The sequence below is a fragment of the Ochlerotatus camptorhynchus genome, unplaced genomic scaffold (assembly GCF_037179485.1).
Source record: "Ochlerotatus camptorhynchus isolate MF236.1 unplaced genomic scaffold, CSIRO-AGI_Acam_v1.1 ptg000313l, whole genome shotgun sequence".
In the NCBI taxonomy this organism is placed as follows: Eukaryota; Metazoa; Arthropoda; class Insecta; order Diptera; family Culicidae; genus Ochlerotatus; species Ochlerotatus camptorhynchus.
In genome coordinates, this window is record NW_027040801.1 from 740,612 (window position 1) to 762,963 (window position 22,352).

General features: G+C 39.2%; 1 protein-coding gene across 12 annotated transcripts in view; it reads left to right on the forward strand.

Annotated features, from left to right (window-relative positions):
• Nucleotides 1-22,352, forward strand: part of mamo (maternal gene required for meiosis) — a 530,597-nt gene that overhangs the window by 465,916 nt on the left and 42,329 nt on the right. For 2 of the 12 annotated variants that reach the window (XM_065229303.1, XM_065229304.1), the window contains exon 9: nucleotides 13,722-15,134. The exons of the other annotated variants lie outside the window; for them this stretch is intronic. In XM_065229303.1, coding sequence (XP_065085375.1) covers nucleotides 13,722-13,870 — 149 coding nt within the window. In that variant the 3' untranslated portion in view covers nucleotides 13,871-15,134. Of the gene's footprint in view, nucleotides 1-13,721; nucleotides 15,135-22,352 lie in introns of those variants that run through there. 12 annotated transcript variants of the gene reach the window in all.

Consider the following 22,352-nt stretch of genomic DNA (forward strand, 5'->3'; position numbering starts at 1 on the left):
GTGCACTTCTACATTTTGGAAGTACATTTTGGAGCTTCACTGATGTTCTAGGTACTCAAAAGTACCGTGAACCTCCTCGAAGTTCCTTAAACTTTTCGGAAGTGCAGTGAACTTCTATAAAGCTCCACTAACTTCTATAAATTTGACAAAAAATGTACTTTTGATTATTTTTTAGAAGTTCTGTGAGAGTCTCTAAAGCACACACATATGCACGAACATCAAAACATTTAATGTCATTTTTCTGTTTGTAAGAAAAAAGTACCCAACGGCCAGTTCACTTTTACCTACTTTTGACTAGTTTGTCTTCTTTTCTCCTTCTAATGTTGTCAAAAACCGGAGGAGCAAAACCACCCAACAGGAACCCCAACGTTGAGTATAATCATATTTACCTACTTTTGCGTGCAACTAACTTACTTTTGGGTAGAAAGCGAGTGGTAAATTCCATACGAATTGCACACAAGTAAATGAAAACTACTTCGACCCGCTTTACCTACTTTTGGGTTCCTGCACTACACTGAACCAAAACATCCGCAATACTTCGAATGATTATTGCATTGCTCGAGCCCTTTAACAATATGCATTCGAATTTCGGATGATTTTCTTATGGTTGAATTCGTCGTCAGATGATGAACATCCATATGACTGTCATCCAAATACAGGATGATTTTCGTTTGAAAATTAGCTATAAAACATACGGCACTCAGAGGACAAACATTTAAGAATAGTGTGACATGCAAGTGCTTTTAATTAGATTTATAATTTGATTATGTATAATTCCTTACTGAATAGCCATAATAAGCCATTCCATCATGGATACAAAAAAATTTCGTGGTGGAGAAAACCTCCTCCACCACGAATTAGCCAAACATTGGTTTTCATCCTTTACCTTTGTTCGTAACAGCTCTGATAGCGATGCATATGCTTCCACCTTGTTTGTCAGCTCAGATCAGCAAATGACGTTCGATAAAATTATTTACATCATCGTTTTGAATGATTTGCGTTATGGGGCTGATCCAATACCATATGCATTTCCATTAAGTATGACAGTCAGTCTGCAGAGAGCTTTACGCATTTCAACTGAAGGCCCTATCCCTTCTCATTACAAGTTTCATCCAGTATTCGAGAGGAAAATCATCTGATTTCAAAACAACCGTCATCCGGCCCGCATAAGCGCGAACCATAAATTGACCTTACCGATAATGGTTATAAATTGTTTATAATCCCTGCTAAACTTCAACTGAAATGGTTATGGAACTTTACATGAACGTTTAATGATAAAGTTTTAACCTTAAGTATTATAGTTTTTTGGAAGTGGACCTTACAAATAATGGGTTGTTAAGAACCATTACCATTCAAAATTCTTGTTTTCTCCATACATTTTCGGAAAGAAAACTATACTAAAACCTTTTAACTTATGGTTTGAGAACATTAATGGTAATGGTTATGGTAACCAGTAAGGTCCATGAATGGTTTTGTAACATCGATCAACTTTATGTGGAATATATCGCGAATTGGTTGCCTGTAAATTACTGATTACCAATTCACGATATATTTCACGTAAAGTTGAGTGATAATACAAAACCATTAATGGACCTTACTGACTACCATAACCATAACCATTAATGTTCTCAAACCATAAGTAAAAACGTTCTAATATAGTTCTCTTTCCGAAAATGTATGGAGAAAACAAGAATTTGGAATGGTAATGGTTCTTAACAACCCATTATTTGTAAGGTCCGCTTCCAAAAAACTATAATACTTAAGGTTAAAACTTTATCATTAAACGTTCATGTAAAGTTCCATAACCATTTCAGTTGAAGTTTAGCATGGATTATAAACAATTTATAACCATTATCGGTAAGGTCATGTGATGGTTCGCGTTTATGCGGGGGTTGCAGCTATCATTCGAAAAAGCGATTTCGGTCTTTTGTTTTGAATGGTCTGAGGTTTCATTCGATCAGAGGATGATGTTTGTGTACAGTGTATAGTGCCGATATGAGTTAAAAGAGCTTACTTTTGGGTACTTTTTTCTTACCGTGTAGACTTCAATTTGCTGCAGCTGTTCCCACCGCAGTTACCAGAAAGTTGGTTATGGCCCAATCGGAACGATCTTCCGCGAGTGAATTATTGTTCATCATCTTCATCATCTTCCTGGTCAATCCGGTCGGCTGCAGCAAATAATTTCAGAAAAGTTATACGAGAGGAAACAGCAAGTGATTGAAAGTGTCGGCAAGACTATGAAATCCCACAACGGACTTTTCCGCATCATCCTGGCTATTTTATGTTCCATGTTTGCCAAGAAATTTATTGTCTATTCAGGATGGATTATGCTACTCTTCTCGTCGGAAGTACTGTGAATTCCTAGTAGGAAGTTCTCTGTAAGATTTCTCGTTGGAGATTCTATGAATTTTTCCTCGGAAGTTCTCTGAACTTCTCGTTGGGAATATTGTAAAGTTCTCATCGGATGTTCACTGAATTTCTTTGAACTTTTCCTCGGAAGATCTTTGACTTCTTGCCGAAAGTTCTCTGATCTTCTCTTCCGAAGTTCTATGAACCTCTCCTTGACAGTTCTTCTCCTGGAAAGCCCTTGAACCTCTCGTCGGAACACGGGTAGATGAAAATATCTCAGTCATACGAAATTAAGATCTCAAATATCAACAAATGACATTTGAAATGTGTGCCTGGAATATCGTTCCATTAGCAAATTAAGCAATTACGGTATCAAATTGATATCAAAGTACTTAAGTTTAGATATTTGTTTGATATGCAAATATAAGCATTTTTTTTTAATGGTTTTCGGCATGCTAGGGGAAATGGATGTAATATCGGCCTAAATGCCCCTTATTTGGGCCCATACATAAATTCAGCAATCGACAAAATTTTCAAAAGCGGTCAAAAATATCAATTACCGTCCCAAAAGACGCGTTCATCTAGATAAAATAGACCACTTTGTCCTTTGGTTTGTTTTTCCCGTCGATCTTGTTTTCCGTGCTGAGCACCAATGCTACCGACGTGCCAGGAAGGCAGCTCCCACACCTGGACCCTACCTATCGACCCATCAACTCATGAACGGCTTTACTTCCCATCCGAAGGAAGGCGTGATCAGAGATGTTATGCCTCAGAACATCCCGTCGGCGCCGACTGGGATTGAACCCAGGCCTGCTGGGGTGAGAGGTAATCACGCTTACCAGCGTGACTTTCTACCAGCAATTTCACAAAACTGGACCAACTAATTTCTATTGTTTTATGAAACTCACAAATGTTGGCTACTTTTCTCGTGGTTCTAGAAGAAAAAAATCTAAAAATTATGTTTTATTTCAAAGTTCGAGTGGTAGTAAACGTCATTTTAACTGCTCGAATGAAGTGGTTAATTAACCACTTCATTCGAGCAGATAAAATGACGTTTACTTCGAACTTTGAAATGAAACATTATTTTGAGATTTTTTCTTCTAGAACCTCGAAAAAAATAGTCAACATTTGTGCGTTTCACAAAAAAATAGAAATTAGTTGGTCCAGTTTTGTGAAATCGCTGGTAGAAAGTCACGCCAAAACTGCTTGACAAAGTGGTCAATTGATAAATAGCAGATTTTTAGCGATGGGCCAATCTTAGATCCTTAGGCCAACATTAGAGTCATTTCCCCTATGTTTTGATATTATTTCTTGATATTTTACCTCTTATGTAATGCTAATCCATATCAACTTCAGATATCAATAGTAAAGATTCTACCCGGCAAGATGTCTGAACGTCTCGTCGGAAAATCTCTTAACTTCTCTGTTGTCGGAACTTCTCTTTAGAAGTTCTCTGAACATATCGTCGGAAGTTCTCTAAACTTTCCGTCGAAACTTCAAGGAAATTCTGTGAACATCTTGTTGGACGATCTCTAAATTTCTCGTCGGAAAATCTGTCAGAAGGTCTGTAATCCTCTTGTTGGGAGATCTCTAAACTTCTCAACAGAAGTTCGCTGTACTTCTGGTTGGAAATTCAGGGAACTTTAATGAAGTTAAATATGTGTACTTTTCATCCGAAGTTCAATGAACATCTCGTCGGAAATTCCCTAAACTTATCGTCGGAAGATCTCTAAACTTCTCGACGGAAATACTGTGAATTTCCCTTCGGAGCTTCAGGGATCTTTAATGAAGTTCTTTGGACTTCAGGAAGGTTCTATGAAGTTTTTTTTTCAAATTTCTGTGAATTTCTTATCGGAAGATCTCTGAACTGCTCATTGGAAGTTCAGCGAACTTCTTGTTGGAATGGTTGTGATTATTTGCGGTGGACAAAACTACTGCGATTTACTCAAATTTAGGTTATTGGGTGGAATTGAGGGAAAAGTACTTAATTTTGGGTAGTTTTTCATCTAACTGAAGACGACTTCCAACGTCGACGGCAGATCCTTAAGCAGCAATGAGCAGAATATCTACCAACAACAACCAAACGTACGTAATGGCTTTAAACGCAAATTTCGCGATAAAGTAGGCCTTGACATTCTTTCGAGCATTCATTACTATGCTAGAGAGAATGGCTGCGTGCTTTCTATGTTTTATCCTCTCTTGGTGCTTACCGAATGGGGCATTAAAATTTAATCTAGATTTTTGATTATTGGATTAAATCGCGTATTATCCTCGATGGATCTTACCGCCATCAAAGTTGTTGTATCAAAAATGAACCGAATCTGTAACTGGGGAACTAGGATATGAACAGATTCTGTTGTGGCCGTTGCAAGGCGTTTCAAAAAATGGTGTTTAATTAATCATTGCTAATTTTATGAAGTTACAGTCAACTTTCCATGTCTCGATATTGAAGGGACAATCGAGATACGGAGAGATCGACATTCAGAACACTAGACGCAGGCAAAAGAACGTAAAAATTCCATAAGAAACACTTATGAATTTTAGCCATAAGAAATGAGTGTGAATTTCATTGATTTGCCTTATGGAAAATAATGTTGACAAAAAATAATAAACCCGAGCAGACTGGAACCGGAAAATGGACGTTGAGGTTAGGGTCTCGTCTTTCAATGCTTGGGAAAATGAAATGGTTAAAGGCGTATAAGAGGTACCTCATGTTACCCGAAAATCATTCATAAGTCACGCTTATGAAATTCATATATGTTGTTCATAAGTCGAGCCCTATGAAATACTTAGGACTATTGGCCTCAGTGTAATTTATTAGCCTACTACACTGAACGAAACCATCCGCAAGACTTCGAATGATTATTTCATTGCTCGAGCATTGCTTTCGAATTTCAGTTCAGATATAACTGTCATCCAAATAAATGATGATATTATATATTTGAAAATTGACTTTAATACATACAGCGCTCAGAAGGCAACAATCGAAGAATGGTACAAATGCTTCAGATTAGATTTGTTATTCGATTGCTTACATTTCCATACTGAATAGCCATGAACATTCCTTCATGGATTCAAAAATCGTTTGTTGGTAGAAGAAACTTCCGCCACCACGAAATAGACAATTCTCGCTTCACTTTTCAAATAGCCTAATCTACATTGATCGATTTTTTCATTACTAACTTGTCTGCATTCACATGTAGGGCTAATTTTCATAGTCTGTTAAAAGAAAGTATTTTTGGACGATTAGAACAGCTGAACATGTTTTTGGAACTCGACGAAGGAGAGAGTCGACGAAGAGAATCGATCAATGTAGATTAGTCTATTTGAAAGGTGACGCGAGAAGTTTCGGTTTCCACGCTTTACCGATGTTCGTACCACCTCTGATAGCACTGACTATGTTTCCATCTCGTTTGTCAGCTCAGATCAGCGAATGTAGTTCGATAGAATTATTATCACCATCATTTTGACTGATTTGCGTTATGGGTTACCATATGCATTTCAATTTGAAATAACAATCATTCTTTAGAGAGCATTACGTATTTCAACTGGGGTACGTTCGCTTTTCGTATCAATGTTCTTCCTGTATTCGAGAGGAGCATCATCAGATAACAAAGCAATCGTCATCCGGTTACTGCTATCATTCCAAGAAACATTTTCGATGTTTCGATTTGAATGGTCGGATGTTTCATTCGAACAGAAGATGATGTTTTGGTACAGTGAAGATTTTTCCATCGTTATATGGAGAGTAATTTATTCCCGAATATTTTCTAGGGACCCGACATACACTGAGGCAAATACATTTCAGAATTACATAAGGCATGACTTATGAACCTGGACAATTTTGATTTCATAAGACACTTATGAATTCCAAACACACGACTTATGAATGATGATCCTAGTATATTAGGTGGTTAGCCTATCCGATTTCCCAAGCGTTGATAGACGGAAGCGCAAATCACGGACTCAATAATCAGAACGCTCCGTGTTTGTGGAATATATTGGGGTGCAAATTAAAAAATTGTGTGGCGAAATGGAGTTAGCTTTTAAATGCTTATAACATGGCCATTTATTGAAGGATTTCAATTATTTTCACACCAGTTGATTCATATTCAATGTAAAATTTGTACAGTGCAAAGATTATAGTAATTTATCATTAGTAAAGGATTGCAAATTGGTCCATCTTTTTGGTCGCGATCTACCAATCACGTGCTTGCTTGCTATGAGAGTCGAGAGAACCCGCACGTTTTGTTTTACTTCGTTTGTGTCATCATTACACGCTAACTTGAAAGTACCCATTAATGGTTGAAAAAGACTCATTTTGAAGAAAAGTGGCTTAACTCATTAAATGAGTAAATTTTTTACCCATTAATGAGTATCTGTTACCTATTAGTGAGTAATTGTTAATCATTAATGGGTAACAGATACTCATTAATGGGTAAAATTGTTCAATCATTAATGAGTTAAGCCACTTTTCTTCAAAATGGGTCTTTTTTTACTCATTAATGAGTACTTTCAAGTTAGCGTGTAGACGTCGTACATGGCCGATGAGACTAACTCAAATTTGAGTAGGATTTCTTTCAAAATTGTAGAAATTGGGGTTACCTGGGGTGCGGATTTCCTAAAAAATCCGCCTGGATATAAGGAAAATGTTCCGTCCTTTAAGTCTATGAGTATACTAGTACACGGCCAAATAGAGACGAATTTGATTCAAAATTGCATAAAAAATTAGTTACTCAGTAAAATTTTTCTCGATTTTCCAGGAAAAACTTCTTTAATACCTTAGAACCATAGAGGTAACTCTAAGGCCAGAAGGTCCCGAAGAAACGTGCTCAACTTTTTGGCTCAGCTTTGGTACTATCTTCGGTCCCAAGCTAATCGATGCACCCCTTGAAAAATAGGAAAATCCACGAACCCCTCATTATATCTGTCAAACTTTCATTCGGAATCAAAACAAACATAGTGTAGTACTAGAAGGTTGACTAGAATGGGGTACGTAATCGATTTTCTTGGGACCAATAGTCAAGTCAAGTAGTGAGTCAATTTAGAATCGTTAGTTTCCACCGGTTGGTATTACTCCATCACTATTGAGAAATGATGAAGTATTCGGTTTTGATACAGTTGTCATTCTTGCCTTCACCGCAAGCAATCGATTATCTGATTGAAAGGCGCGCCCCTTTGGCTGTCAAAATTGAATTCCTTAGCAACAAAATTAAACAATGACACCGATAGTGACCATGCATCAGAACCCTAGTCTTAACCACTTCAAATTAGGGAACAACGAATAGTAGATTAGGAATCACATAGATGAAGACTAACTAACTCGTTTTGCCTTGTTTCAAGATTATTCTCGGTGGACAAAGCCGAGTCTTGTCACTATCAACAAAGCATAAAAAGTAACAAGGACTAAGATGTGTTCCTTTGATTACTGCAAAACCCGGATTCCCTAGTTTGAAGTAGTCAGAACTAGGAATCGGTGGTAGATCTTACATCCCGTAACGCACCACGAAAGGGTGATCTATCCACGTTACGGGGGTTTGCTTGAGTAAACATCTCGACTAGATAGAAGTTTGCTGTCAACACGACCTATTGTATAGTGGACAGCTCAGTTCTGAATGCTCACACCAGGCGATGCGAGTATACGATTTGACTTATAATTAAGCCTAGCTCAACTAGACTGAATTGTTTCTGTTTTCGACAAAGTTGATCAGATGTATAAGGCGTATTGTATGGTGGCCAGTTAAGTTGAAAATTTCTTCACCAGGCGGCACTGGTGTATTTGGCCGAGCTGTTCAGATCCACAAGACCTATTGCATGGTGCACAGTTTAGTTCAAAATTCTGTCACCGGGGAAGTTTCATTTCATCTGCTGTTTTTAAACTACCGTCATTACTTGTAAAATGGAGATTACACGAATGTAATGCTTGTAACGTATTGATTTGTCATTATACGATTTTCAACTTTCATGGCATACACATCAGAGAAAGAAAGCAGGACAAAGATTTATCGAAATGGTTCCAAAATTTTTGCAAATTTAAATATAGCCCTATTTTTATTTATTTATTTATTTATTTATTTATTTATTTCATCAACCGATGTAGACTAGTACAAATACATATACAAATTTGTTTTTCTTAAGAATATTAAAAAATATATTGTCAGCTATTATATTTTTACTTCCTACGAGTTATGATTCCGTATGGAGTTAAAATATTGTTTTAGTTTATGCCGAGACATTGAAAAGTCAATGGTTTCGCAGTATTGATTGTAAGACGCCATCATGCGATTTAATGGCCCAAATTTTGCATAATTTGTGCGATGATGGGTTACGGCAAATAAATTTCGATTTCTGAGTTGTCGAGTAGGTACATAAAAATTTAATTTTGATAAAAGTTCTGCTGAGTTAATGCGCTGCGAAACGATATCGTTTACAAACGAAACCATTGCATATTCACGACGCTCTTTTAATGTTTGTATGTTTATAAGCATGCAGCGTGCTTCATATGATGGAAGAGGAAATGATGTCCAACCTAATTTACGAAGGGCATATAAAGGGTGATACGGTCAAAATTTGGTCAATATCAACTTGACGTATTTCTTTCAATTTTGCATTTAAAAAACCTGAACACCCCTCATTTTGAAGGTGTGTGTGTGTAGAATGTTGCTCCTATTTTGATTTTGGAATTCACTCTTCAGTTGTCAAAATGCCGTCCAAGCAAGAAGAGCAGTGTATCAAAATTTTGCTCGCGCATCGTGAAAATCCGAGCTACTCGCACGCAAAGTTGGCAAAATCGCTAAAAGTTGCCAAATATCAACCGTTACAAATGTAATTAAAGTGTTTGGGGAACGTTTGTCGACAGCCAGGAAGTCTGGATCGGGGGGAAATCGAAAACCGGAAGCCGCTGAGACGACAAAGAGAGTTGCCGGTAGTTTCAAGCGAAACCCTAACCTCTCTCTCCGAGATGCCGCAAATAAGCTGGGTGTATCGTCTACAACCGTGCATCGAGCCAAAAAACGAGCCGGACTATCGACTTACAAGAAGGTAGTGACTCCAAATCGCGATGATAAACAAAATACGACGGCCAAAGCGCGATCCCGGAGGCTGTACGCGACGATGCTGACGAAGTTTGACTGCATGGTAATGGACGACGAAACCTACGTCAAAGCCGACTACAAGCAGCTTCCGGGACAGGAGTTTTATACGGCAAAAGGAAGGGGAAAGGTAGCAGATGTTTTCAAGCACATGAAACTGTCAAAGTTCGCAAAGAAATATCTGGTTTGGCAAGCCATCTGTACCTGTGGCTTGAAAAGCAGCATTTTCATAGCTTCCGGGACTGTCAACCAAGAAATTTACGTGAAAGAGTGTTTGAATAAACGTCTGCTGCCTTTCCTGAAGAAACACGGTTGTTCCGTACTGTTTTGGCCGGATTTGGCATCTTGCCATTACGGTAAAAAGGCCATGGAGTGGTACGCCGCCAACAACGTGCAGGTGGTTCCCAAGGACAAGAACCCTCCCAACACGCCAGAGCTCCGCCCAATTGAGAAATACTGGGCTATTGTCAAGCGGAACCTAAAGAAGACCAAAAAAACTGCTAAGGGCGAGCAGCAGTTCAAGGCAAACTGGCTTTCTGCGGCGAAGAAGGTGGACAAGGTGGCTGTACAAAATCTGATGGCAGGGGTCAAGCGTAAGGCCCGGCAATTCGGATTTGGAAAAGCGGAAGCCTAACTGAATATTTTTCCTGAATTTTATACTAATTGAACTTGAAAAAGAAATTTAATTTGATTTTTTAAATAAACGATTTCACCGATTTACACGCGTTTTCCCTTGACCAAATTTTGACCGTATCACCCTTTAATAGAAATTGCTTTTGTACTGATTCTAATCTTTCTTCGTGCGTGATTGAAAATGGAGACCATACAATGCTGCAATATTCCAGTATTGACCTCACATAGGCAATATATAGTGTTTTAATTGTGTATGGGTCCTGAAAGTTATAGCAAAAGCGCTTGATAAAGCCTAGCATGTTATTTGCCCTGTGAATAATTGTATTGTAATGGTCTATGAAAGTTAGTTTGGAGTCTAAGATAATCCCTAAATCCCTGACTCTTTCACATTTTTCTACATTCTGATTTCCTAATGCAATTGAAATGTTTGATGGTGTTCTTTTTCTGCTAAATGATATTAAGTTGCATTTTTTTACATTCAGTTCTAATAGGCTTTTTTTACACCATGTGTAGAATATGTGTATTTCACTCTGGAATATATTGATGTCTTCATCATTTTTTATTTCCAAAAAGAGCTTCATGTCGTCGGCATAGATTAGCAATTTTATTTTTTTGAGAATGAAGGAAATGTCGTTTACGTACAGAATAAAAAGAAGAGGTCATGGGATAGAAACTGAATTTTGGAATATGAAAGCTTAATTCAATGGAATACTTAAGCTTATTTGCCTCGGTGTAGTACACTAGAGTGTAGAGTCTGGAACTTCAAACGCTACCCCCTGGAATGGTAGTTGGGGGGGGGGGGGGTTTGCAGAAACACCCTGCCAAAATTTAAAGTCATTTGGTTCCCGGGAACACCTCGCTCAAATGCACAGCAAATAATTAAGTTTGATATCACATCAAAGTGGATTCACTTCAATCGTGTCAAAAATTTGGTGAAATATTTCTTTCCAAAAAGGACAAAATTATCATTAATATGACTGACCTTACGCTGCTTTTACTGCCTTTGTTTATTTTTGTGGCCAAAAAAATTACATGGGATTTTCAACATGATTGAAGTGCATCCTCTTGGATGTAATATTAAAATTTATTTTTTTGCTGTATGGCTTGAAGCTTGTATGCGAAAAATCGACATAATTTATGATGGAACGAGCCACTTTCACATTCGCGGCTCTAGGTGGCGCTGTAGTTGGTCGATTTTATTCCTTACCAAATGTAGACCCTTTAGAGTATTGGGAACAACTTCGATGAAGATCGGATGTCAATCCGAGTTAACCCTGAAAAGTTATTAGTGCTACAAATGAACACCACCTGCCTTACTTTTGGGGAGGGTCTAACGCGCTTTGTGCGGTTTATATTTGTACGAACATGGGTATATATTTTGACTTTTTTTTTAAATTGGCTAAAATTTTCACAGTAAGTAGACAAGTGTGCGAAATTGGAACAGATTGGCCAAGAGGTTCCGGTATTATTCTGGGCTTCCGAGAGCCCATCCGGGGAAAAAGGAACCAGTCGTTCAGAACAAGGTGAAGCTGGCAAACCATAGCAACAGGCATCTATGGGTAGGGCTGATTAGTATTTTAACAAAACCAACCAATTAATCGATGTCAGTAACGATGAGGTGAAGTGGTGAAGCGTTACGGAATCAAACCTGGTAAATTACCACTGATAAAACTACTATGGCCAGATGGTGGCCTTTGTATGGACACCGATCCCTTTAGTCCCTTCTGTGCGGATTGATTCTTCTTCGCCAAGTCTATAAATATTCTATTTCAACGGCTGGGTTAACAGGGTCGTCTATCCTTCAACCAACTCACCGATGTCGACTTTCAGGAGCTCACCTTCAAGCCCAACAAATGACCATCAACATCTTACAATTCCACTTAACCTCCTTCGGCTGTGATTTCAGCTCCGTCACGAATCCGCAAATCGATCTACCAACGTCTTCAACGTTTCTTTCACTTCCTCCTTCAAGGTCTCGCTCTCCCCACTAACCAACTCACTAATCACATTTCGAATGGGCATTATGACCAGTAGCAGTCCCTTCATGGTCATCTTTTCAATCAGCTCCCGGAACGATGCCACCCCCTTCTCAACTTCGTTCAAACTGTTCTGAAACACCAAAGCCTTCCGCACCAGATCCTTGACTAGTTCGCTCGTCTTTAGTGGGAGTTTTTCGACCTAGAAGTCTTCCGGTAGCGACTCCAGCACCATCCGTAAGAATTCCAGTATCACCCCCGAAAACAGTCGTACTTGGCAACGATCATCGCCTTGATGACCTCACTCATCCCGCAAGCATGCCGCGTTGACTTTTGACCGGTTTTTAGCTAACCTTTTGAAAATATGTGCACTGTGAGGAATCCATGGCAGAACTTCGCCGGAAATTCACTGTTGAAGTTATGATACCAAAAATTGGATTGTGTCAACAACAACGATTAACATTTTGACACATGCACAGAGCAAGCGCAGATATAGTACAGTGTTGCCAGTAACTTTAAGTATCATATCCATGGAAGCCAATGAAAGTGCCCAGGTGCGCCCATCTGTATTTTAGGCACACTGTGCGGAGTGACCATCCACTTGCAATAAAAATAAGAAGCGCATAACCAGCAATTCAGGATATAATTGCAACTTTATGTACTACGGTCGTATCATCTATTGTATCCTTAGTGTAAGATACGCGTTTATTAGGGTGGCAACACTGAACGAAGCAACCTAGAACTTTCGATTTACTTACTCTCAAAAACTGAGTCGGATTCCCCAACAGCGCAAATCCTAATGCCTGTTTGAAGCAGTAATTCATTCCGCGCAATGCAGACGTAATCGCGGATGATCAACTGTATATGAGAAACGGCCAAGGAAGCGAAACGGCCTTTCACTGAACAGTTCGAAATGGGCTTTCGCTGACTGTCGCTCCACGGTCAGATAATCATTCCGGTGGCACTGGTAGTGACGGTCACTGAAGACGCCGGTGATTCTGTGTGGTGGTGAAAGGCAATGAAACAGTGTGAAAGAGTGAGTTGTTTTGTTCTCTCGTACCTCCGTCAGTTTTACCGCTGTCAGTATGTCCAAAAATGTCAAAATCATGTGAGCTATGGTGCATCTATTGGCAACCCGGGGATAGGGTCCCCCTAAGTGGAACACTTTCGTCGCATTCTTCAGTAGGTACATTACCTTGACCATCTCAAACCGTACATCCACGTTGTCCCGGTTGGCTGCCAGGTAGCTATTTGATCCCCGAAACATTAGCAACAGCTTGCCCTGGCAGCTGTAAATTCCGAATGCCATCAGATGCGTTTCGATGCTGTCTGCTAAGTATCTGCAGTGGTCGGAAGAACTACATCACTTTTTCGAGGGGATCCTCCGGTCAGGTTAGCTTGTCTAACCAGAGTACCTCTGGATCATCGCCTTAGTTCGGATTCCACTGCTTGTTGTGTTTTTCCTTCAAAACAAAAAAATTAACCGGGTTGCCAAACATGCCTCATGTTCTACAATTTGGCTATTGCAACGAAATGTTGTAAGGCATCTTCAATAGTCGTCTGAAATAGAAACGAAAGATTTATCTAGGTAAAACGGGATTACAACCTCAACAAACTATTTCACAACTAACCCTAACCACTTTCTCAACACCCCTTCCCCCCTTCAATGTAGGCGAGCGGCCCTTCCGCTGCGGGATGTGCGGCAAGACGTTCTCCCGATCGACGATCCTGAAGGCGCACGAGAAGACGCACTACCCGAAGTACGTGCGAAAGTTCCTATCGCCTTCGCCGATCGACGGGAAGGACGACTCGCCCCAATAGTGCGACGATCTGCACCTGCTGAACTTCCTCCTGCTCTACAACCTGCAGCATCATTGTGATATGTACGGCTTCACCTGAACGACCTTCGGCAACCCCACAACTACCAACACACCACCAGATGGAGAAACGGCAAACCAAACTAATATGAAGAAGCAGGATCAGCAGCAGATGGCAGTGCAAAACAAATTTCAAAAGAGAAAACAAACAATAGCGGGAAGTGACGCACAGGAGAAGCCTCCGTACACTAAGAAAAAAACAAACAAACACTAAACTTACACACACCCACACATATATACCATTACGGGACAACAAAAGAAGCTATTAAGAAAAACTAACCAGACAACCCCCTATAGCAAACCCTTCGTTCCCCCAAAAAAAAAAACATGATAATGTAAGGATGAACCGCGCGAGTAATGAAGCAATATATACATATAAAGAGTAATTTTATATAGTAATCAACAACCACAACACAGACACACACACAACCACGTATAATGTAATTAATATTGGTGCTATTTATACCAATAAACTTCTCCGTAAACAGGTTATAGAATGGCGGCGACAACGCAGATAACAAAAAACAAAACAGTAACAAATTGCAAAATTACCGATCAAATTGTCAATTTTCGATGGAGGAAATTCATGGACGCCGGAAAACAGACACACACACACACACACACACTCGACAAGAGGTTTGAAACAAACTGATGATTTGCGCGGTGTCGTGCCTGCTTTGCTTTGAATCCAAAATGTCAAAAGAACAGCAACAACGGTGCGTTTCCATGGAGACGCACGGTTGTTCGTTTTGTTTTCGTTTCGAACTCACAGCAGGCCTGCACAGCTACACCCGCGCATGGGAAAACGTAATCACTTACACACACATAATTAATTGAAAAAAGACATCTGTGATCTTATTGAATATTAATTAATATTGAGTTAGTTATTATCTACCCTCCCCCAAACAAACAAACAAGCGAGAAAAGTTTAATGCGAAAAAAGGTAAACAACAACAACAACAATAACAAGTTTTCTCCTCTTCAAAACACAAAGCAACGGAAACGCGTGTGACCATGAATGATTTTTTGTTTCGTTCTTAATTTTCCGTGTACTCGCATAATTCATCCTCCTTAACAGGTTAATTCCGTTACTAATTTTTGTTTTGTGTTGGAGCTTGCAGCAGAACAGAAACCGAATCAAAACCTATTATTTTTATTCTCTTTGTTATCATAGTAAGACAGATTTTTCATATTTTCCCACGTAAACAGATACACACACACACAGGCAAACAAATAAATCGGAGAGTAGAGAAGTAAGAGAGAGAGAAAGAGAGGGAGAAAGCGCAAGAGAAGGCATAAGTTAGTGAAAAGCATTACGTTCCTTATTAATGTGTAGTGAGTTTTAGTTGTAAGAGCGATTTCTTTTACTCCCCCCGCGAATGGGGAAGGTGACAGTTGATTGAATTTCTGTACACACACACTCATTTTGTAAAATATCAAAACACACAGTTTCTGAGTTCTTTCGGAGTGAGTTTTGAGCGAAGGAGACATTGATCATTTTAGACCTCTAAGAACGTGTGGAGAGATAGTAGAAATTTAGGCGAAATTAACACTCTAGTTGCATATCACACACACACACACATACACACATACATACACTCACTCGTACACTCTAAGCAAAATGTAAAAAAAAAAAACAAACAAAACTCAATCGTCACCGATTGTGAATCGTTACTTTTAGGTCATCTTTCCTGCGTTCAAAATTATTTACTTTAATTCTAGCGCAGAGAGACAGTGCGAGCGTGAAAGGGAGAGAAAGAATCGAAGGTGGAGGAGATGTTCCAAATTGACTGTTTCGGCAAACCAAAACCAAAGTTCAAAATTATTTCGTTTCGGCAAATCAAAAATTTTTGAAGAAAACAAAACGTGTTGTGATAATCCTAGTTCAAATTTACGTTGTTAAGTTAAGCGATTCTTTCCTAGTATTTGTTGAGTAAGATTAGTTTAGAAACGATGAAAAATGGCGAATTGGCGACTTTTTTGGATTTAAAAAAAAAAAAGAATCAAGAACTCACAAAGGGAAAAACACACTGAAAAGAGAAGATTCTGCGTAACCATTGGCTGTGATAGAGATGAACAATTTACGTTTTTCTTTAAACCTGAATGAAAAAAAAAGAAAAGAAAACAATACAAAATCTTTAACCAAGTAATATTAAGTAACTTAATTATAGGACCGCACTCAGCCGCATCATTATTGGCGTACTCGTTTCGGAAAACTTCATGGATCTCAAAATTTTATGTGATGAAACAAACTCGTTTCGATTAGTTTAGTTTAGGCAACAACAACAACAACAAAAAGCATTCTCAAGTCAAAATTTTCCAAAGGCGAAATTAAATTTACTATTTAGGCTTAGTTATTCAAAATTTTCGGCGCACCGTAATTGAGTTATTTAATATAATCGACGAAGACGACGACGACGATGCAAAAACTAGCGCAAGCGAATCCTAGGTTTTTCCCGAGTAGAAAGCTACTTTTTGGTGTTAACAAAAAAAAACATAATTATCTAAATGTTAGTAAAGAACGCAACGCGTTGACACGTTTTCTCCTCCACTTTGAGAATCGAAAGTTAAGGTTTAAGAGAAGAAGAAAAGTGCTGCTACTGGGTAGTAGGAAGTAGTGGTAGTAACTAGTACTAGTAGTTCTAAATCTAAAATTATCGTTTGGTTCCAACTCAATTTTCTTTCAAGCGTTACATTCCATTTGGTAGAGATAGGGCAGGGCTAGCAGAGCTCGACGCCGTCACTCACACACACACACAAACAAACACACACGAGTTACTGAAACACGCTTACTACATCTAAACCTCAAACTTGAGGGGACAAAAGAAGTTTCCTTTCTTTCTTTTTTTGCTATATAGTCAATCTTTCGCTTTGGCGACACCTATCTTGCACTTTTCAAACTAGTTTTAAAGACAGAGCTACCCACATTACTCACCTCCAACGGAAGCACTAGAGATGAGTGATTTGAATGGGATCGTGACGGGGCATGTTCGGTTGACTGGTCTGCAGTGGGAGCGCCCAATGCTACGAGGCACGAAGGAGGCTTGGGAATTTTAGAGAATTTTTGTAGTCAACTGAGACCGGGATTTTTGGACGTCAACAGTATATAAAATCCAAAACTGATCAACACTACTCCAAACGCAGAGTCAAAACAAGCTGAACAATGCATTAGGTCAGAAGTAACATTGATCGATTCTCTTCATCGACTTTCCCTTGCGTTAATAACTTGTGTACAGAACCGTTTCTTGTCGTGTTTGTCGTAATAGATGCTACTCGGAAAAAAATCCATTCCCGAAAACGGGAACGGACCATGAACTAAAAATCACGGCCAACTATCCAGAACAAAATTTTCTCAAATATACACCGTGAACTATGGTTCACGAATATGGGAACTCTTTTTTTCCCGTGTAGATAATAGCTTCTTGCATCGATCTGTGTGCAGAAAATAGCTGGGAATGTCGTAACATGGACGTGAGGATGCAAAGAGAAAGTCGACGAAGAGAATCTGTCAATGTTACTTGGGACCTATTGCATTTTCTCAGCCGTTTGCACTGAATTAGGCTGGGTTTCTATGTACCTTAGCTCAAAATTGCACAAATCGTACAAGAACGTGATGCCAAATGAGATAAGTCTCAGAGTAATTATGAACACTTAACTCAGCGAATTTCGCGGAATACTAAACAAACATCACAAAATCAAATATCAGCTTAAAATTGCTCAATTTGTGCATGATAAGATGTCAAATAAGACTTGGCATTGTAACGACATCTTTCGAAGTCAATCGAACATTTGAAAGATCTTCTATGCAAGGCTAATAACAATAATAAATTCTACTTGAAGTATACCGGTATGAGTTAATTATTTAAAAAAAAACTCACCGTTTACCATTAGTAGCGAAAACTCAGCGGTTTTCGTAGATTTCAAAACAAGGCCAACGGAATAAAATTTAATCCTACTTGAAGCGTACCAGCCTTAGCGAAAACTCTGCACTTTTCGCGGAAGATTTTCTAATGTGTATGAATGCAGTTCTCACATTATTATTTTTTCAAAAATGTAAGAACTCAAACTTTTGAGAAAAGTCATGAAAATACAGCGGCAACTTGCAACAAAAATCGTCAAAACTGCCACACCAAAATCATCAGAATTTTAACCGAATTGATTGGATTCGGTAAATCCTCAATTGAAAATTTCAAAGCTCCAAACAGCATGGGAGTCGTGAATTAAGGTATTTCAGCGGTTTCCGCGAATCCATTGATTATCTCGATTGGATTCCCAGTCAAGCTGCATCAAAAATCCGTGGAAGTCAGAACTTGATTCGTTTAATTCTAAACGAGCTCCCTGGTCAAGCATTTCACATTGAACCTGCCTTTGGTAAGGCGGCTTTTATGCAGTTATATCAATCCTATGGGACTGCTAGGAACCCCAGACTGAGACGAAATTTCACGCCTCATTGCCATAGAGCGAAGACATCATATCAAGAAGACTGGCAACTTTGCCGGAATCCAAGTGACAGATACAGTAGCGCCGCACTTTGGTGAAGGTGGAAGCAGCGCATAGAAATATGAGCAAATACACAAACCTTTCTTCTGAGGTTGTAATCTTTGCTATCAAATTCGTTTGAAGCGTTTACCTTTGAGCAGCAGATGAGGCGATTGTTCCTGGCTCATAGTGGTCGTATGAGACAATGGAAGAGTTGCCAGTCTTCTTGATATGTTGTCATTGACATAGAGGCAATTAATATTTTCAACTAGATTGAACTGACTTTTAAATGGGATGAGTTGAATTTCAGCGGATTCCGCTTAATTGCACATGATCTTGACGAGATCAATAATGTAGCATCAATAATTCGTTGAACACCTCGGTTCCCGTCAAACTCGTCACCGAATCATTTGAGAGAGATCCGTAAAATCTCGAAGATGATTCGTTCTATTCATTCTTAACGAGTTCTGGAGGCATTTCATGGCCGAAGATCTCTCTAAGCTAAGGCAATTCGAAAGTTATTGCATCTTAGCGGTTTTCGCGGAGTCCTTCTCGACTTCAAATATCTGAAACTGAGACAAAATTTCACGTCTTTTTATCGTAGAGTCAGCTGACGACCATTTCCACTAGACCATACATACTACCGAATTTAATGAGCGAATTTCAGTGAATTCCGCTTAATTTAAGATGAATTTCCGGAGATCGCCCTGAAAAATTATTCCAAGATATCGGTAGGATTCCCAGTGGGGCTCAACCACCAATTCGATTCGACCACCAATAGTAAGGCGATTTATATGCAAATCCAAACTGGGAATTTCCGAGGAATTGTCACGCGATTACTGCATTTTAGCGGGTTTTACGCAGTTCAATGGGACTCAAGTGACCCCAAATCAAGCAAACATTCAAGCTTATGCGGTAAACACCGCTTAGCGAATTTCGCGCAGATTAAGAATGCCGATGAAACTGTGGTCTAACATAAGCTTCCTCGCTCCACATCGGTAGTTGTACCGTTTTTTTTCGATTTTAGCTTTTCCGAATTTCAACGTGATATTTCCGCGGAACACAAGAAACTCAAAATTTTTAAAATTCGCAGAATTGTTCAAGACGCATTTTGAATTTGAGGTACGATAGAGTCAATCCCGGAGAGTTTTCAGTGCAGGGATTCGAAAATTTTACATGCGAGCGATTCAATAATTGACTATTTGCTCACAGTTCACAAGATATGATTCTCTTTTGAACGTCCGCGGAATCCGCTGAGTCGAAGTCGCTCAATGCATTTTCGTCTTTATCATCTGATTCCCCTGAAAGCTTCCATTCTTCCCGACTTATTCCACAAAAACCACGAAAACAAATGATTAGTAATTGGGTTCAATTTCAACAGGGTTGGCTCAAATATGCTTCAACATATGATATGAGATCAGTGTCATTCACAGAAGTTTGAACAGCGACAATTTGTCTAGACAATTTGATGATCTTGAATATTGGAGGTCATCGGAAATTTAACGAAATTCACGGAGATTTAAAGCGGAAACCTCACATCGCGAGAAATCGACGGCTGAAGCCATTGTTTACAAATACAATTACGCCCCTTTGAAATGTTGGCACGGAATTCTTAACGCTGCTACACTTGACTTCAATAAGAGCATTTTGTTTGGCAGTTTGGGCGTTTGAGCAATTTGCAGCGGATTCCGCTCAGATGAGCTTCCTGAGATCAAACATTTAGTATCGAACAATATGGTACTCAATCTTAGCGGATTTCATAGATTTCAATGAGACTGCAAGATTCACATTTCACAACAGAGCACCATGTTCCGGCTGACAACTTTCTGCCGTTAAATGCGAGTGATTAATTGAATAGTAGCGAATATCGCCTAATTTCAATGGATTCGGCTGAATCATAGATGATCAACAATTTCGTATCGAAGTATAAGTCAAAAATCTCAGTCGATCTCTGCATCAATCGAGCTCTGTGCTCGTTTTCTCGAGACATTTCCCTAAGCACCTCATTTGAGGCATAACCCTGAGCAACTCTCTGTGAAGATGGGTTTCATGAAATTTCAAACTGGATTTCCAGGGAATGGCCAATGTGTCTTAGCGGATTTCGCTGAGTTCTACGCGACTCAAGAGAGCTCAAACTAAGACGAAATTACCCACCTTATTGTCAAAGAGGTCGTTGACACTTTCCACTAGACCGTACATGTTTTCAAATCAAATTCGTGGAATTTCTAACTCTCAATTCTAGATTCTCATAAAATCTCACACTAGCAAATCAATCTTCGAAAAATCGTCTTTCATTTCTCGCATCTTCTTCAGAATAGCTCATCAAACTTCTTTCTGTTAGCTAGATAGAGTCGGAATTTCTAGCAAATTTCAGCGAATTCCGATTAATTTCAGATTGGCTTCACCAAGATCTCGATAGGGTTCTCCAACTTCGAGCTCGACCATATCGGTGGAGGGATCCGGTAAGATCTGAACGCGTCGCATGCTGGAGTTCTAGAGCAATCATTTCGCATGGCTTCTAGCTAGATTTTCAAGGCATTACGAATGGCGTAAGCGAGGCGAAGCCTTTAGCGAATTTCGTGGAGTCCTATACATACTTTAATAAGGCTCAATTTCACGCCTTGTTGCCATAGAGGCATTTCACTGCAGAGACCTTGTAACAATTTCGATGGCAATGCGATAGCGGATTTGCCGATGTCTAAAATTAACTACGCAATACACTGACAAATCTCAGCGGGATCCACGGAGCCCTGGATTTTGATAATGGCAGAATGCTGCCTTGGAATCTCGTTTGTTTCGATTGTAGCAAATCTCAGCGGATTTCGCGGAGATTGGCATGAAACTTTCGAGCGATTCAATCAATGATTATTCGCTCACAGATCACAAGTGAAATCTCCAACTCGAATCTCCGCAAATTTCACTGAGATTTTCTAAACGCGCTTAGGGAAAATTGCACTCAATAAAATCTTAATCCAGCCTAGAGTAATTTCACAGAAGAGGCACATAACTCCTGCTGAAAATTATTACATCCAAGTCCTTACGTAATTCGCGAGAATTACCAACGAGAATCGCAATATCATACGTCTTAGCGAAATCCGCGGAGTTTCAAACATGCTTCAAGTATTTTTTCCAAGGGATTCATAAATTGAATCAAAATATCAGCATTGCTGCCAACACAGTTCTCGGAATGATTCGCTTGCCCTCAGAAACCCATAGCTCAAGTTGGGAAAGTCCAATTAAAAATTCTGATCGTGCTAAAGCAACTCAGCGGAATTCGCTCAGCCCGAGTTGTGTTGGTGGAATTATTGAATGATGTCAGTCAAAAGTTTGATGTAGATGATTGCTCCAAGAAAAAGCTCGACACAAAGAGATCTCCGCGGAATTCGCGGAAATCAAATTAGACATCTTTGTCTATCAATCTGAATTCGTTTCGGAAATTCGCTGAATTCTTAAGGTTCACGCACATTGCATCCGTTGCGACAAATCTGACAGTTTGACAATAGACTTGGCAGTCACATTGCCGCAGTCCATGAAATCTCAGCGGTTTTTTATTTAGATTTGACGTATACAACTGACAATTTGAGTCGCATGTTTGAAAAATCTTAGTGGAATTCGGGAAGATCCAATGTTAAATGTTGACTATTTGGGACATGATTGGCTCAATCTTGGGCGAGCTCATGAGCTCATGATGCTCATGTGTAATTCGTGGAGATCTGACGTATACATTTGACTATTTTGGTCACAAGCTTGAAAAATTATTGACTCAACCTTGGACGATCTTATAAATAAAGACTCAGTGAAATTCGCGGGTTTCTGAACAAGAAATTTGAAAGATTGTTGTCACATATTGACTGAGCTCATGAAATCTCAATGGAATCCACGGAGGTCTAATTGAACAATGCAAATCTCAACTTTTAGAGTCGATTGACTCAATCTGGACTGAGCTC